General features: G+C 39.4%; 1 protein-coding gene across 7 annotated transcripts in view; it reads left to right on the forward strand.

Annotated features, from left to right (window-relative positions):
* The window catches only part of UHRF1BP1L (UHRF1 binding protein 1 like), a 49,365-nt gene that overhangs the window by 390 nt on the left and 30,079 nt on the right, over positions 1–18,896 (forward strand). For 5 of the 7 annotated variants that reach the window (XR_006417065.1, XM_044454725.1, XM_044454726.1 and 2 more), the window contains exons 2-6: positions 7,965–8,127; positions 8,772–8,810; positions 12,414–12,505; positions 14,604–14,793; positions 18,165–18,305. Coding sequence is in view for 6 of the 7 variants with exons in the window: in XM_044454725.1 (XP_044310660.1) it covers positions 7,965–8,127; positions 8,772–8,810; positions 12,414–12,505; positions 14,604–14,793; positions 18,165–18,305 (625 nt within the window). In the remaining variant the exon portion in view is untranslated. Of the gene's footprint in view, positions 1–58; positions 145–7,964; positions 8,128–8,771; positions 8,811–12,413; positions 12,506–14,603; positions 14,794–18,164; positions 18,306–18,896 lie in introns of those variants that run through there. The other 2 variants (XM_044454723.1, XM_044454722.1) reach the window with 2 other exon arrangements.

Below are 18,896 nucleotides of genomic sequence, written 5' to 3' on the forward strand. Positions count from 1 at the left end.
CTTGGGAAGGTGACTTGAAAAAGGAGGCTGGAGCGAGGGACGGCGAGTTCGAACCGCCTTACAACGCAGCCGCTCCCTCAAAGTTAGGAGGCAACTGGAGCGGAGCGGAAAGCTTTCTGAGAAGGCTGTCGGACAGCTTAGACGGTCAGTTCGTATGTTTCCGAAGAGTTCTGTTCGAGGGGGATGGCGTAGGCTTGCGCTGTCGCTAGAAAGCCACGGAGAGCAATTCTGGGGTGGGGTGGCGATTGCCCTCCGCAATTCCTGCCGCAAACTAGAATGGGAGCAGTGAGCTTTTTCGCTCTCCTCGCTGTTCCTACCTGTAGAACAGGACAGAGCAAGCTCGGACCCTGATCCCATTCCCTAATCCAGTGGTATTAGACTGTGGTAGCGCTACAGCAATTGACCGCGCGTGTGTGTGTGTGGGGGGGGGGCACAGGCACAGAACCAAAGATGGGAGTGGGTGGATTGTAAATTGTGCTTGACACGTTGTCTGTAGGAGGAGCGAGCGGCCGCTTGGCTGATATCATCGCGCACATAATCTGTTGCAGACAGGTCTGGAGACGTCAGAGTTGTGTGGGGATGACAAATCCTAAAAGAAGCTTGGCAAGTTGTATGTCATGCTTGGAAGGCAAGCTGTCCGCCCAGTACTCTGAGTCGGCATGGCGCTCCCATTGCCAAATGGTAACGCGAAAGGGGGCTATGTTGTGGCTGCTGGCCAAATAAGTAACAGCCTTTTACATTCTTGGAACTTGACTATGAATTGGAAATGACTTATCTTCAATGCAATTCTCGTCAGAGGTTGGCATGCCAGTAGGCACTCAACAGTTGTCTGAGGGACAGAACTGAATGAGGCAGTTTGCCTTGTGTTTCTTAGAAGATTTAGGGGGTAGGATGTGCTATTATTAAATCTGCAACAACATGTGAAAACATCTTTTCAGTTCTAAACATTTCACATTCAAGGATAATGGATCTGTGCTGACAAACTTGACATTTTACATTTTCTATTGTCATCTTGAAGTAGTAAGGTTTTCTGAGTAAACAACCAGTGGCATTGACAGATAAGCTGTTGGCATCTCTACATTAAGTCCCATTAAGCTCAGTGATGTACTTAATATTCCATAACTTTTTATATAATACTTGGTTGGAACATCTTTTGAACCATTTGGTCAAATTCACAGCTTGTAATACTGTTTATTAGGAAATATTAAAAGATATTTCTGGAATATGTAAATTATTTTGTTTATTGTATTTATCTATTGTTTTGGGTCAAGTCATGTAATCTAGGCATGGTTGAAGGGCATATGATACAGCAATTCAACAGGCCTGCCTGAGTGAGAGAGTGCTTGGGAGCACCTTGAGTTCTATCATGGAAGGAGGAAGAATATAAACTTAAGCAAATAATTCCAAATATTTAAACAAGTCTTTTATGGAATTTTTGGTTTCTGTTAACCTGAAGGGATTTCTAGTGAGTTACTCAGCCGGAGAAATAGTTATAGTTGTGGTATCAGATCTGGAAAAAAATTGCACACACACAAACAGAGTAACTGAGGAAGGATTCTTTCACACTTGCATACATGTTGTTTCTTTGGCATGGTAAATCATATTGAAAGTAAATGAGTAAGCATTTGTATCACTTCTTTGGACTTATTGACAGCGGCACTTCCACATGTTGTAATGTACTGTGATAGATGCTGTATCATTCTGTATAACCTACTCGACTTGTGGTACTAAGAAAACTGTTTGTTTGTTTATTACATTTGTATGCTGTCCCATAGCCCAAAAGGCTCTCTGGGTAGCTTACAATAAAAACAACAACAACAAACATATAAAATAATAAATTCCATTAAAATAATACAATCTGACACTCAAGGTGAAAAGGTCACAGCAAAGCACACAGCAATAAAAATTAATGTTAAAAATCAGTTCAGAAACTAAATCACCTGTTAAATTAAAAAGTCTTTACCTGGTGCTGGAAAGAGAACACTGATGGCACCAGGTGCACCTCCTTGGGAAACATATTCCCTTTCTCCTGGCTATTTTCTCCCTCACTTTGTTGGGGGTTGGTTTTCGAAGAAGGACCTCTGTGGAAGTGACTGGGTGGGGATATATGGAAACAGGCATTCCCTGACCTCAAGCCACGCTTGGGGGACAGTGGGACCCCATCCAGGACAGGTAGAAAATTTCCCAGTTGGATGGATGGTCTGCTCATCAACAGCACCTCCATCTTCTCTGGATTGAGAACTTCAGCTTATTGGCTCTCATCCAGTCCATTACTGAGGCTAGGCACTGGTTAAGAATGGTAATTGTGTCAACCTGGATTGATGAAAAAGAGATGTACTGTTGTCATCAGTATATTGATGACACTTAAGCTGGTACCTCTCCTAGCAGTTTCATGTAGATGTTAAAAAGTGTGGGAGATAGGCTGGAGGCCTTCAGAACTCCATAAGTTGCATTGCATTTCTGAACACATGGCTCTCTTTCTGCTTTTAGGAGCAAAGGGGATCACTCAACTGCTCCTTTATTCATATGCTAATCCAGTAGATGGGAGTCAAGTAGACAGTGTTTACTTGGACTTCTAAAAGGCTTTTGACAAAGTCCCTCACCAAAGGTTCCTGAGACAACTAAGCAGCCATGGAATAAAGGGGGGTGTCTTCTTATGGATCACTAACTGGTTAAAAAACAGCAGACAGAGGGTGGGAATAAATGGAAATTTCTCTTAATTGAGAGATGTCACCAGTGGAGGCCCACAGGGTTCTGTATTGGGACCAGTGCTTTTCAACCTGTTCATTAATGATCTGGAATTAGGAATAAGTAGTGAGGTGGCCAAATTGCTGATGACTCAAAATCTTTCAGGGTGGTTAAAACAAAAAGGGATGGTGAGGAGCTCCAAAGAGATCTCCCCAAGCTGGGAGAATGGGTATCAAAATGATAAATGCAGTTCAATAGAAGCAAGTGTAGAATAATGTGTGTTGCGTTGTAATGTGTATTAGGGCAAAAAAACCCAAGTTCAGGTATACACTGATGGGATCCAAACTAGCACTGCACTGACTGAGGAAGAAAGTGATCTTGGGGTAGTGGTGGACAGCTTGATGAAAATAGCTCAGTGCTCTGCTGCTGCAAAGAAGGCAAATTCCAAGCTAGGCATAATTAGGAGTAGACAGGAAAACAGAACTGCCGAAATCTTAGTTCTCTTATACAAATCTTTGGTGCAACTGCACTTGGAAGATTGTGTTCATTTTTGAAAAATAACATTATTGAGCTGGAAAAAGTACAAAGGGGCTGATCAGGGGGCTGGAGCAATTCCCCCATGAGGAGTGACTATGACAACTGGAGCTGATCAGCTTAGAAAAAAGATGAGTAAGAGGAGATATGATAGAGGTGTTAATAATAAAGTGTGGGATGGTGAAAGTAAAGAGGGAAACATTTTTCTTCCTTTCCCATACTGGAACCTGGGGTCATCCCATGAGATATTTAGGAAAGATAAAAGGAAGTACTTCTTCACACAGCATATAGTTAAACTATGAAATTCACTGCCACGGGAAGTGGTGATGGCCACCAAACTGGATGGCTTTAAAAGGGGATTGGACAAATTCATGAGGAGGCTATCACTGGTTATTAACCTTGTTGGCTATATGCTACGACAGATGTGTTTGACTAAATATAGCAAAAAACGTTATAAAAGTCTGTGTAAAAGAACGACAGTGCTTCAGAAGATGATCCCAATTCTAGTCAAGACAAGCAAACTCTTCAGTAGTTGATTATAACCAAACTATTGCAAAATTAATGAACAGCTACAAATGCAAGTGTTTATTGTTGTCAGACTTCCCATAACAAAATATTTGAGGAAATGAACAGGACTGGTATAAAATAGAACTAATTTTGATTGAAAAATTATGGAAAAATTTTACTCTGTGCTTGTGAATATAAAATGTCCTTTCATTCCGTCCTTCCTTCCTTCGAAAAGCATTTGTCCTGTGTTGATGATTGACTAGAATTATTCTTGTTGGCTTTTACTTGTATCAGATAGTCAGAAGATGTGGTTAGATCTGATTCAGGAAGTGCTCAGTACAAAGTGGCTGCCAGAATTAATTTCTTTCCTTTTGAAGAGCATAAAGGAAACAAGAGCAAATAATGCATGTCTATAACTGACAGGAGAATTTATCCATTGTCCCATATTTTATTCTGCAGTGGTCTCTGCTGGAGATTGACTTGGCATTATCATCTTAGCTATAAATAGGTGACCCAAAGGTTTTCCGGAGCCATGACAACTGACCATTTGTTTTCCTCAGGGTTAGGGTGACTTATCTTAATTTCTTTTTTTCAGGTTGTTGCCTTATCAATTACTTAATTCAAATGTTAGGTTTGTGCACAGAAACCAAATGGCAATCTGCCGTTCAACCAGCAAAGCCTCCCCAAATGATCTTAGCATTTGAGCAGATCTTTACTGGGGGAGGCAATTGGTAAGATAACTGGGACCCAAATTATCACTTTATATGCCAATAGCAAGACTTCAGATTTGATTTGGTAGCTGATAGATGTAGTTGCTTCAGTGCTAGTGCAATATATACTCAGTCAGATGACCTTCTTAGCAGCCTGACTACTGCATTCTACATGAGCTATAGGTCCTAGATGAAGCACAAGGAGAGCCCCACATAAAATGCAATACAGTAGTCTAAAAGCAAGGCTACCAACACGTAGACTACAGTGATCAGGCTAGAAAGACATACAGCTGAAACCAGTAATAGGCATACCTTGCTACAGAAGTCACTTGGGCTCCTAATGATGATGAATCCAGGAATATCCGCAGTCTTTCTTCTGAGGAAGTGTAAGCCCACTCAGAACAGGAAAACTCTCCCATTTTTGTACCTGTAACCCGCCAGCCCATACAATCTGTATCTCACAACAACTCAATCTCATTTTGTTGGTGCCCATCGAACCTATTACTGCATCTATGCACTTGTTAAAAATTTGCAAAACCTTTTCTAATTCAGATATCAGGAGATTTCTATAATTTACAACAAGGCGAAGGCACATCTATCAGCAGCTAATAACCCAACAAATTGATCTAGTATGCATAATATTTCTGAAGGAAATCTGGGTCAATTGCATGGATATTTCATTTCAGACCTTTGCAAATAGCTTCAGGAACAGTTTTTAGCTATTTATATGAATGATTTAAAATATTGTTAGATCTGGAGACTCAGTGGTGGTGCTTGTTTCTAGGAATTAAACTAGCTCCTCATAGAACAGAATGCATAAGAATCCTGTTCAGAGGGAGTTGCTGGGAACTCATGGTTCCATTATTAATTAGCATTGGGAATGGGTTTATTCCAGGTATTAGTAAAATAATGCTTTTAAGCTTTATTGGCTATAATACTGTGGTTATTAACTATATTATACCAGTTATGTTGATGGTGATAACTCTTACATTACAATGAAGAGTATCAGGCTTGTGGGAATATTCTTAGAAACATTATTTTTAAACAGTATTGGAATAGGACTTCTACTGAATACTTTTGGTGAGAATAGACTTATAGCGCATAGTAAAGGACTTGGGTACTGACATGAGGGTCAGTAATGAATTGAAAGACAGAGAGCAGCGATGAATTGAAATGATTCCTTGAAAAAGAAGGTGCAAAAGCAGAACTGCAGCTGAATATTAAGAAAACAATAATGATGACTAAAGAAGAATTACAGAACTTTACTGTCAACAATGTAGAAATCAAAATTGTGAAAGATTCTGTATATCTTGGCTCAGTCATCAATTCAAATGGAGACTGTAAACAAGAAATTCAAAGAAGACTGAACCTTGGAAGGGCATCAATGAAGGAACTAGAAAAGATAAGCAAATGTAGGGAGACCAAGGGCAAGATAATTCACACCATTGTATTCTAAATCGCTGTGCATGGGTGTGAAAGCTGGACATTGAAGAAAGCTGACAGGAAGGAAACTGATACGTTGGAAACATGGTGCTTTATGAATACCCTGGATTGACAGAAAGATGAACAAGTGGGTCCTAGATCAGATCAAATGAGAACTTTCCCTGCGGGTTAAAAGGACACAAATGAAGCTGTCATACTTTGGGCATATCATGAGAAGGAGAGGCTCCTTGAAGAAGACTGTCATGCTCATGAAAGTCAAAGGCAGAAGAAGAAAAGGAAGGCCAAATATGGGATAAATAGACTCCATAAAGGAAGCCACAGCCATCAATCTATAAGAGCTGAGCAGGACTGCCAAGGGCAGGACATTTGGGGAGGGCAGTCATCCATAGGGTCACCTTAAGTCAGAGACAACTTGATGGTACATAAAAAAAAAAACAACAACAGATGTGGGTAGATTATTTTGGAAATTCTGGCACAGTTTGAATAAGCATTTACTTAGCAAATTAATGTAATTTGAAACCTGGGAGTCTATTAATGCATTCTTTGAATGCACTTTTAGTATTTATGCTGAAGCTAAAAACATTGGTTTGTGAACCTCGTTTAGACAAATAGCAGTTCTGATCATGGCCATGTAACAAGACTTGCATTCTCTGTTGACAAAGATTATTGTCTGTCTGTACTTTGGACACAGCTATTTTTCTTTTGTTCTTTATATTCATTCCTTCAGTGTTTTCTTCTTCTTTGTCTGATTTTTATAAAGTTGCTGTTAATAGTATGTCTTGGTATTACTGATTTTGATGGAGTTTGGTTGTTAGCTTCAGGATGTAAGCAGAAGGCATCTTATTGAAATATCAGGACCAGGGATGCTGGAGGTAGATGGAGTACTTAGTAAGACACAGTAAGGCTAGAGGAGAGAGTGGAGTCAGGAAGATAACCTGGGTGTGGCAGGACTAGAGACAAAGGCAGGGTCAAGAATAGGCAAAGGTCAGATCTTAAGGAACGCATAACAGGGCCAAAGGCAGAAATTATATAGGAAAAAACTTGAATTACTGAAAAATAATCTGTATTATTTTTATAAACCAAGATAGTTGTAGCTGTTGCCTCTTCTTAGTGCTTTCTAGTGAGTGAGGGTTGATAGTACCATCAGAGTTTCTGCCTGCCTTCCCATTTCTGCAGTGGCAATCAGTTAGGTAGCCTGGTCTTGAGCTGTACAGGACTTTATAAGGCAAGACGTTGCATTTTGTTCAGTTGCTAATAAGTATCTAGCACAGTTGCTTCAGCACAAGCACAATTAGAAATAATAATCTCTGAAATCCATTCTTAACCAAGTAATCTCTGCCATCTTCTAGTATCCCTCTTAACTGTCAAGTGACCAAATTTCTAACAGGTTCCCTTGAGTTCTGTCTACAGTTATATTAACATTCCATACTCAATGCAGTCATCTCCTGCCCAATCCCAAAACAAATCCTAAACATGGGCCATTATACTCCGGGATTGTTAGTTTTTCAGTAGTCCCAAACTGCTTTCCATTGAACTAAACTAAGCTAGAAGGCAACAGTAGACTTGTACTGATATGCCACTTTTCAAAAGTGAAATCCTCAAGATTTCAAAATTCCTTCTTTATTATATGTTTACATCAATTACATCTGCCTAATACATCCAATTACCCTTCCACCTATTTAATGTTACTATATTATGATTATATTTGCTTTTAAAATTTTAAGACTTTTAAAAATTTAAATTGGTTTATATTTAAAAATGTATTTTTATGATTTGTAAGCCACCTGGGGACTTTTTAAAGTAATTCATGATATAGAAATGGAAATATAAATAAATAAATTTTATTATTTATTATTATTATTATTATTATTATTATTATTATTATAACATTTCTATGCCGCCCCTTGCCAAAACCTCAGGGCGGCTTACAACATGATAAAATACATTGAAATACAATAGTACATAATAAATTACCATTAAATATAAAAATACAAAAAATACATTGATTTACAAATACAAAATTAAAATTATCAAACTGCTTTGTGGAGAAGTAATGCCATTAATAATGTTTATTTTATTTAGGTTCACCAAAAACCTGTCCCCTGACAAAATCAACCTGAGCACACTAAAGGGTGAAGGTCAGCTAACCAATTTAGAGCTTGATGAAGAAGTGCTTCAGAATATGCTAGATCTTCCCACCTGGCTTGCCATCAACAAAGTCTTTTGTAATAAAGCATCTATTAGGGTGAGTAAGTGACTCTCTAGATAAGGAGTAAAGACTATTTTTTCTCCATCTTGTCCTTGAAATATTTTTTTTAAATAGCATTTTAAACTCAATGGACTATAATAAAGAAACCTGAAAGGTACTTGGTTCTTAATTTTATCTTCTATATGACACTCTGTTTTACAAATTGGTACCCTTATGTGGATATTGCAATGCAATGAACTATTTGGGTTTTTTATTTTTCAAATGATCATATCAACAGTAGTGAGTTAGAATGGTTTTTTTTTTTTTTTTGAATTCATAGATCTTTGCGTAGGGTGGTGAAGTACATATACTCAGCCCCAAAAACTCCTCTCTGCACCACTGCATACTGCATGTATACTGCACACCACATGCTTTCATTTTTAATGCATAGACTCTTCTCTCATTAATCAAATTCATGCCTGTTTTCTCTAAGTGTTTTCTTGATTTTTGCAAATATTTTGGCACATAACAGATGAGGCCAGTGTGACATTAGACCTGCAGAATGGCAGAAAGACATAGTTGATTTCTGTGTTATTGATGCTGATTTTTGTGTTGTTGATGATAAATGTGATGTCACATTTGTCTCTAGCAATGATGGCTACATATTTCCTTTAACAATTTGGTCTTTGTTTATCTTGCAGATACCATGGACAAAACTGAAAACACATCCAATCTGTCTAGTGAGTTTGGAATTTATCTCTGCAAATTATGTGAATGATGTATATAGCTTGTAACTTTCTTGCAGTGATACAGAAATGAAAAGCAGCACAGAGAGAAACATTTTGTAATTATAGCTATACTATACAAATAAATGGCTTTCAAAATCACAACCAAAAGAAAGTGATGCCAATTCTATGAAGGAATCTAGACTCATTTTACTGGATTGCATTCCTATGTTCAGCTAGAGATTTGTTACTTTGATTTTTAAAAGGACATTTTTTACCTTTCTTCTCCCCAATTCTTCCTTTTTAATTAATAAAAAGGTTAGAAGAATTTATGACTAATGCTATGTAGTTTTATTCTAGTAGTATAGTAGGAGTAGTAGGAGAACTCATAAATGTTTTTCCTTTGACACAGATAGTCATGGGTGATAAGTCACAGTAGATTTTTACGTTGTGCAGACCCAGACTCATCTGCAGAATGGCTGTCTTGAGGGTGTCAAGCCACCCTGGCTACCATTGCTTTTTCTAGGAGTTGTACTTACAATGGTTTGTTGTGGCACCCCAAACCTGAAAAATCAGGAAGCAGCTAGCAACCTCTTGGCAAGATCACCTAGGCTACCGCCAGTGTGAACTACCCCACAAGAGCCCAAAGAGTCTTTTTTTTGGAAATTCCAAAAAAAAAAAGTACTCGGGGGAGTTCAGAAGTGCATCCCACTCTCTTTCTGGGTGAAAAGGAGCTTTGACAGTTAGCTGTTGAAAAGGAATTTAAAACAGGACTTTGACAGGGCACTGGGTGTTGTTGGAGAAGGATATATACAGCTATATCTCCTGAACCCCATTTTAAAGGGAATCCAGAGTTTTGACAGCTAGCTCTCAAGGCTCCTTTTGTACTGAAAAATGAGTGAGATGCAGTTTTGCAATTCCCTGGACAGCTAGAGTTTGGGGGAAAAGTGCAAAATACTCATTACCTTTGAGTACAGTGAAGACAAAAAAAAGAAAAAGAAAAAAGACAAGGATCTCATGAGGGAGTGGATGCAAATCTCATAGCCCTTTTTCATGAAAAAGATCCCTACACCTTTGATTTCCTTTGACAGCTTGCCTTTTGACAGCTGTGAGGAGAAAACAAAGCATAAGAAAAGCTTATTTAGACCTAGCCTTTTTGGATCAATGTCCAAGGTTGCAGCTTGCTGCACTTTGATGGTAGATCTCCTTCAGGACATTGTCCAACACTTGCAGAACTGCAGTTGCACAAGTACAGCTAATAGAATAAAACAAAAGCACTTGTGCACATAGTTTTTTCAAAAAGTAATTTGCCAGCTACTGACATTCCCTCCAGTATACCATCTGTGCACTTTAAAGGGGCTTCTTAGTGCCTGTCAAAATGGAGATTGCAAAAACTTGCTGTCTCTGGAGAAACAAGGTTAAAGGGACCACCCTCCCCTCAAAAAACCCCAAACCCCCGGCAACCAAAAAAAGGCTGCAATCACAGTGGGGTGAGGGTGGGGGAACAGGCAAGTTAGTTCTGCACCTTGGAGGTTCTGGGAATATCTGTGGGAGGACAGAGGGGGCAACCAGCCCATGGTGTGCTGAGTCAGTAACAGTACTGTGTGAGATCTCATCATGCCTTACTGCTAGGATAAGTCGTGCAAATTTGCCCCTTGTGTTTGCTAACCTGTCTATGGAAAAATAAAAATAGATTAAAATAACAAACATAATAAAAGAAACGGAGATCAGTGTGAATATTAATGGTATAGTTATGTTTCATGAAAGACAGTTAAAATTATATAGAAACTAGCTTCATCTTGGCGACAGATGACTCATTTGTCCCTACTTTATTTCCTTAAAATATATCATAAGGCATGAGGGAATTGTATGTAGGCCACCTTTTCTTTATTGATGCTCTTTATTTTGTTTCCTTCTGACCTCTGATACCCTTAAGATAATTTTAATATTTCAAATCTTTAGGTAGTCACATATCAGCAATCTTGTGGGTCACAGTGTTGTTGGGCCTAAAGGAGTTTTTAAATAATCATTTGGTGCTTTATTATGTCCTGGCTCATATGTTGCTCCTTCTCAAGCATCAGAGGCTATCATATGTAAAGAATATTCTGATTCCATGTTCTGGCTGTACAGTTGCCAAATTAGGGAAGACTTGAACACGATAGCCTCAAGCTGTGTGTTATGACCCGGAATGGTGGTGTTTGCATGTCAGCTGAAGTAATCTCTACACAAACTGATCAGTGATGATGTTTAAGCTCATGAAGGAGGTCATCTTTCTTACATATGAATTTTCAGAAGCCAAATTTACGTATGTGGTATTACTATCAGAAATAAATTATCCCAAGTGATCATAACAGGAACTCAGATTGCCTTTAAGGTAAGGTATTTTGTTATCTTTGGATATTTATACAGGCTTAATTTTTGACCTTGATGGCACTGTTGAGATTCATGGAATGTAGTTCGGTAACACAGACTTGAGGAGTGGGATACAATTTTGCTCTTCCTTAATTTCAGCAATGAATGCTGTTATCTTGCATATGTGTATTTATCAGAGATCTTGATATTGTAGAGGCAATTTTTATACAAGGATGTTTAGAAGATACCAGCATGATGGCTACCTCAGCCACACATCAAACATTTTGTGTTATTTTCTATACATAAATATCTTTGTTCACACATTTATTAGCCCTTGGCAAGCAGTATTATTTATTGGAAATCATGTTATATATGTGGATCACAAGAGAGAAAAATTATGTGACCCCTGGGAGAGTATCCTGCAGATGGATTGTAAACCCCTTCCAAGGATGGAGATTATACTCCAACCTTGGAAGGAAGGGGGCAGAGATTCTTCAAGGTGGGAGGTCAGGCATTTTAGTGGGAGAAGATATCAGGAAGACCTGGCTATGCTGAGACTCATTCTGAGACTCTATGCTGAGACCTGGCAAGACCTGGCTATGCTGAGACTCTAGCCTCATTCACTCCCCTCTTGAAGCAGCCTAGACAGCCTGTAGGAGGACAAAGAGGCAAAAATCACTTTGATGCTCCTGATTGGATGACTCTGAGTTCAGGGGCTTCTGGTTTCCAAGGGTGCAATCAAAATGATTGTATCCTGCTGGGTTTTGAGTGGGTTGTGAGTGTCTAGATTTGTTTCTAAATGTTGACATTCATAGGCTTAGGTAAAATAAACCATCCAAAAAAGAGTAATAGGACTAATTTATAATATTAAGACTGCAAAAAGAGCCAGTGTGGTGTGGTGCTTGAGTGCAGGTCTGGGACTCAGGTGAGCTGGGTTCTAGACCCTGCCCTGCCATGGAGACAGAGGTGACTTTGTGCCAGCTGCAGACTTTCAGCCCAACCTACCTCACAGGGTTGTTGTGGGGATAAGACTGAGAGCAGGAAGAGGAGAATGGTGTTAGCCAGTTTGAGTTCTTTAAAGAAGAAAAAGGCAATAAATAAACACTACACTTGATTTGCTCCTAAAGTGTTAAAATAAAATACACAACCAAATTGTTCCAGAAAACTTTTAATATCAGCTTCTCTTTCTGCAAGCTTTAATTCTATAAGATGGCTTTACTTTAGTCAGTCTTTAAATGTTGAATGTTTTTTCCCTTCATATCTAAGTCACTGGATAAAGTAATAATGGAAATGAGTACATGTGAAGAACCACGTGCCCCTAATGGACCATCACCTATAGCAACTGCATCAGGGCAAAGGTCAGTTACTATTTAATTATTCATTGAAATTAAGATAGGACGTATGCAATTCTGTAACTGGGAAACTGGTATGCCTTTTGCCGGGGATTTCCAAGCTTTTAAGACCCATCATGACTTCGGGGTTTGAAAAACTGCTGTGGATTAGAAACATAGAACCAGAGTGGGTCAGAAGGGGTCTCTTGGGCCATCTAGTCTCACCCCCAGCTCCAGCTGGCTCCGCTCACTATATGCCCACCATGGGCATGTCTAGCCTATCTTTGAACACCCTTCCATACCCTCGGGGTCCTAACTGTCAGGAAGTGCTTCCTGGCATGTAAATGGAACCTTGGTTCCTTGAGCTTTTCTCTGTTGGAGCATGTCCTGCCTTCCTCTGCAGGGGGGAACAGGTCTCTACCTGCTTGTCTGCTGCCTACCTGTTGGATTGCTGCTTTGTCTACTGTCTACCCATTGGATCTATAGTCCTTAGGCTGATTTTCATTCAGCAAAAATGTTTGTTTCATGTCTGTTGGATATAGCAGTGTCTCTTTTGATAAGGCATTGTCTGATTTAGCTAATTGCTGGTGGTGCAATAAAGCTGATGCTTCCTTTAAACATATGTTTCATCCATGTCTAATAATTGCTTCTTTGGGAAGGAAGTTATTATACAGATTAATTCTGTACTGGAACATTCTTCATTATTAACTGATGTACATGTTCTTTTCAATTATTTACCTGCTTCATGAAAATCAAAAAATGGTCAGTGTTAATGTATTCTCCAAATGAATACTTATTTGGATATTTATTCGACATCATTGAAGCAGGCACTTTGGACAACGTTCCTCCAGGCATATATTCCACACAAATCTATTAGAATGAAAATTAAAAATAAATGTCTGTTCCCATTGGCACTACATTGGATAACCCCATGCAGTCTGGAGTCAGCTGTAGGTACCACATTGGAGACCCCTCCTTTGGACAGTATAATAAAGCATGTTTAATTGAAATTTGGCTAAACTGATTATTTGGTTAAGAAAAGTGGTATCAGACTTAGATTTAGCCCACAGAGAACAGCGGCCATTTCTATGGCACCAGTCCCAGCCACCATAATCTCTGAGAAATGGCTGTTAGCGACGATGGCTTTGTCCATGTGTTGCCTCATATTTTCAAGAATCATGTGTAGAAAACAAGCAGCCACTAGTGATTGTGATGAAGAACCAGCTTCTGCACCAGCACTGCAATGCACTTCTGCCCAGTTCTGCCCAGGTGCCAGCAACTTTCAGTGCTTCACTTAGGAATTGTAATTGAATGGTAATGCTTTCACATCTGTAACAGGGCAGATGAGCAGAACACATAACAGCATTCTGCTATCTTGTCCAGATCCAAGAATAACTCTTCCACTGGTTCATGGACAGAACTTTTTGGAGGGCTTTCATTCATAGGGTCATCATACACTGGAGACAATTTGACTGCACATCACACAAATGCACACAAACAGTTTATGAAGCCTGAAATCCCCATTGTGAAGTACTTACTGTGAGGGTCTTACTTGTACAGTGGAATCTGCAGGAGTGCAACAGTCCTGCTGGATACTACCCAGAAATTGTAAGACTATCTACAGGAGGAACTGGCCTGCAGTCTCCACAGAACACCTGCAGAAAAGAGTTTGTTGGATTACAATCAGTGTATTGGAATTGTGATGATAGGATTTACTAAAAGGAATGCTAATGTTTCTCTTTCTGCAAGATTATTATGCAATCCATCTAGTTCCTAGAACAGTTATAATATGCAGGGTTTTAGTTAATGTTATTTTTCTCCTGAATGGCAAGGATGCAGTGTTCTCTTTTGACTATTTTTCTTTGCTACTTTTTAAAGGTAGGGCTTCTTGTTTGGTATTAAATTGTTGATGCAGAAACAGAGGATTTGACCTTTGGTCTGCACAGACCCAGTTCAAGATCTGTTCTGAATTTTGTGAAATCATGGATAGCTTTATTGATTTTTGATCTGATCCAGCACTAGTTTCATTGAATTGCATGTACCGTCTTTATTTCAAATGACTGCTAAATATTTCATATACATATACTAAAGTTCTAACTGAAATACTTGCATTTTATTTTACCAGTGGCTATGGTTTTGCTGAAAAAGTTGTAGAAGGGATTTCTGTTTCTGTAAATTCCATTATAATCCGAATTGGTGCAAAAGCGTTCAACGCTTCATTTGAGCTTTCTCAGCTGAGGATATATAGTGTAAATGCAAACTGGGAATATGGTGATCTTAGGTTTACTCGATTACAAGAGTCTCAGCGTGGTGAGGTAAGTTATTTTATTCTTTCCCCACCCCCCTGCCTTTATGGCTTTCTATTCTAAACAAAGAGTATTGCAACACCCATCTTGCTTGATTAGCATGTCTTCTCTCTTTTAATTTGATCCTAACATCTTATTTTAATGGTGGCTTGCCAGAATGAGGCATACATGCACAGCGACATGGCCTTGGATGGAACAGTTGCTACTGACTGCTTGGCTGCTTCCTTGCCATTTAGATTCCATTTGAAGACATTGCCTGATACAGTTACAGCATGATTAGCATGCCATGAAAGGGTTGTGTGTGTGTGTGTGTGTGTGTGTGTGTGTGTTTAGATTTTTGTGAGATGTCTGATTTCATGGTGTATAAACATTTTAGATTTTCATGGGTCAAAGCCTTTTTATGGCCCTTTGCTAGTGTGGTGGAAATGATTTCACTTGTAAAAGTGCTCAAAATGCCATACAGTTCAGAGGATCTGCCTGTGTTCATATATGGGTATACAGTATATAATGTAGTCCAATTGTATGGCTCATGTCCTATGAATATCCAGATATAATTGTTACTGAAAGTATATGGGTTGCTGCAGATGGTTGCTGTAGTGTAGAAGAAACTGAATTCTTCAGTCCTAATCAAGAGAGAGTTCATTGCCCCAAGTTCCATTGATTTTGGTAGATACACTTAACTTAGCTCAAGGCCTGAATATATAAAGTTTAAATACTGCTGATTTATTGTATCAGCTGAATAAATTCTAGCTTTGTGCACTGGTTTATTGTGCCTTTACATTTTAACCTGGGTGGGCTGAAATTACTGTAATAAGAAAATGTGACAGTGAAAAAGTTTTAATAGGTATATATTATTATAGTATAATTTATTTAATTTCTATACCATTCTGTAGCTAAAGCTCTCTGGACAGTTTACAACAATCCATAAAAACAAAACATAAAATACATTGCATAGTAAAATCAGTACTACTAAAATTTTTAAACTGCTGTAACATACAGTAATAAATTACCTATAAAAAGAGGTCCCCTTAAGCCCCTGGGTAAAGTAACTCTTTAAAAGCCTTGGTATACAGGGCTGTTATAACCTGGCATCAGCATTATGGAAATGTTGGCGCCAAGCAGGCTGCAGCAAGGAATTGTTTCATAGACTGGGGACAACCACATAGAAAGCACTCCCCCTTATTGCCACCCTCAGAGCCTCCCTTGGAGTTGACATTCAGAGGAAGGCCCCATTGCAGCTGAGAAAGAATGCTCTAACAGGTATTGTGGTCCCAAGCTGACTAAGCCGTTATAGGTTAAAACCAGCACCTTGAATCGGGCTCAGAGGCAACCAAAGCAAGTGGGCCAAAACTGGTCTTATGTTTTCAGACTTATGGATCCCAGTTATTAATCTGGCTGCTTCATTCTTCTGAACTATTTGCATTGCATTGGTCAAGTTTAGAAATTAGAGTATGGAGATTACCAGAATGCAGATTACTGAAACAAGCTATCACTGTAAAGATTAGGGGCATAGCTGACCCACCAGCTGAAACTGGTAGAAGGCTCTTGGAACCACTGTGGCTGCCTGAACTTTAAGTGACAAAGATGGATCAAGGACCCCCGCCCCCTGCCCAAGCTATTTATTTATTTATTTTCCAATTTATATCCTGCCTTTTTCCTACAAAGGGCTCAAGGCAGCTTACATCATTCTCCTCCTCCGTCTTATCCCCACAACAACAACCCTTTGAGGTAGGTTTGGCTGAGAGGCTGTGACTGGCCCAAAGTCATCCAGTAGGCTCCATGCCTGACCGGGGACAAGAACCCAGATCGTCTGAGTCCCAGTCCCAGCTCTGGACCACTACACCACACTGGCTCTCAGCCCCTTCAAAGGGAGTGCAACTCCATCTAAAACAGATTGAATACCCTCCATCTGGTCAGCAGCACCACCCACCAGCAGCATCTCAGGCTTGTCTGGACTCCATTTTTGCAGACAGGCACCAATTTAGCACATCTCTGCTAGCATAGGTCTTTATACAGGGTTACCAAGACTGTTTCCATGTCAAAACCAAGTCTAAAACTTGACTGAAATAGATCCAGATAAACATTCTTATGCAAGAGTGGCTACAATTGATTGGCAACTGCTTTTTCAAGAACTTTGCCCAGGAAAGAGATGTTTGCTACTGGTCTAAAGTTATTAAGGTCCTCTGGATCAAGGGAGGATTTTTAAAGAAGTGGCCTAACCACCACTTCTTTAAGGAGGCATGGGGCCTCTCTCTCTCTTGGGGGCATTAATCACCTCCCTGGCCCAGCCAGTTGTTCCCTTCTAGCTGGCTTTTATAAACAAGGAGGACCAAGCATCGAGTACAATGGTGGTTGTATAACTCTGACCAAATTCCTTATTAACATCCACTAGTTTTACCAACTTAACCAATAAAACCAGACCAGGCAGTGCTGTGGATATCTCAACAGAATCAATTGATTTAATTCTGAAGTCTAAGTTCTAGTGTATACAAGAAATTATTTTCCTGGATATGCCAAGCAAATAAATTTCACTGGGCCTCCAATGGTTCTAAGATATCCTTGGGTCCAGCATGTAAAATACAGTGTGCCCCAGACAACCCTGAAAATTTCTATTGGACAGCAAATGGAAGATTGAACAGAGGTAATGAGATGTTGTTTCTTTGACACCCTCACTGTCTTTAAATTAGGGGTATACAAGTAATCTTCTTTGGGTGGGCAGTCTGTTGGATTCCCTGGGTTTCAGCTTCCTGGAGTCCAAACCAGCGATGATCCAGAGTCCAAATTCCTTGCAAGCATGCCCAGGGTTCACAGGGTGCTTGGCAGGGATTGAGACCCATGGGCTGCGCAAGAAACAACTAAGGGGAAAATAAAGAATCACCCTCACCATTGTGGCATCCTGAAGTGACAAACCAACAGTAATTACCACCCAGCCCCACTTATATGCTGCAGGAAGCTGCTGGATTGCCAGGTGACTTCACTTTGCTCAGATTCAATTCAACTGTGATTCTCTCAGTTGAATTGGTGAAGATTGATGGAATGGTGGGTAGGGGAGCAGCTTGCAGCGGTCCACTTCCTCAAAAGTCCCACAGCCTCCTATGTGACTCATTAAAATGTCTAAAGTTGAAACAGACTAACTTCAAATCAAAAGGCTGAAAACTTTGATTAGTGAAGACTATTCTCCCTGTTTCAATTTTTGAGTTTAAGGAGAAGGAATAAAATAAGTTGTAAATAGAAGCTATTTGTTCAGATGTTAATGAATTTGAGTTAACAAATTGGACTTGAATTCAGATGTGACTGGTTGACAGTCCTTTGGGTGTTAGGAGGGGTGAGAATGCTTTCCCTTCCAGTAGATGTTTAAATTAATGTGAATTTTATTTTAGGTATTGACATTTAAAGAAATCACCTGGCAGATGATAAGAATAGAAGCAGATGCAATCCAAAGCTCTCAGCATGAAATCATGAGTGCTCCAGTTCGCCTGATTACTAACCAGTCCAAAATCAGGGTCACACTTAAAAGAAGGGTAAGTGAATGTAGATATGTTGCAATTTTAATGATGGTAGGGATAATGGAGAAATTCAACAGCAATATTATATACATACATTTTCCTTCAGATTTGTTTAATTCTGTTCTAATCAGTGTGATACAAAAAGGATCAGTGTGATATGAAAAGGATATGCTGTTAGCCGTCCAGAGATGTTAGTAATTGGACGGCATACAAATTTTATAAATAAATTAATAATAATAAATAAATATAGAAATTTTAGTTAACATTTACAGTAGTATTTGTGGTACAGGACGGGTCAGCACATGTGCTTGCCACTGTAAGGACACATTTTTTTATTAGGAGATTCCATTCCTTCTGAGCCTAGAAATGGACTGGAGAACCTCCAGATCCCATGCTGAGCTTTAGAAAGAGAAAGCAGGCAGATATCTTGCTTCTTTCCGAATCTTTCAAGGCTCAGTTCACAGGCTCAGCTTAAACATCATGCTTGATCTCAGAAGCTTCCCTTGCGAGTACCTTATTTATAGTATCTCTGAAGCTTGGCATGATGTCAGAGTTAAGAACCTATCCCACCCGCTTTTGTGGGGTGACATCAGTGGCAACCATAGA

Source organism: Varanus komodoensis, unplaced genomic scaffold (assembly GCF_004798865.1).
Source record: "Varanus komodoensis strain SLA01 unplaced genomic scaffold, ASM479886v1 scaffold8, whole genome shotgun sequence".
NCBI classification, from domain to species: domain Eukaryota; kingdom Metazoa; phylum Chordata; class Lepidosauria; order Squamata; family Varanidae; genus Varanus; species Varanus komodoensis.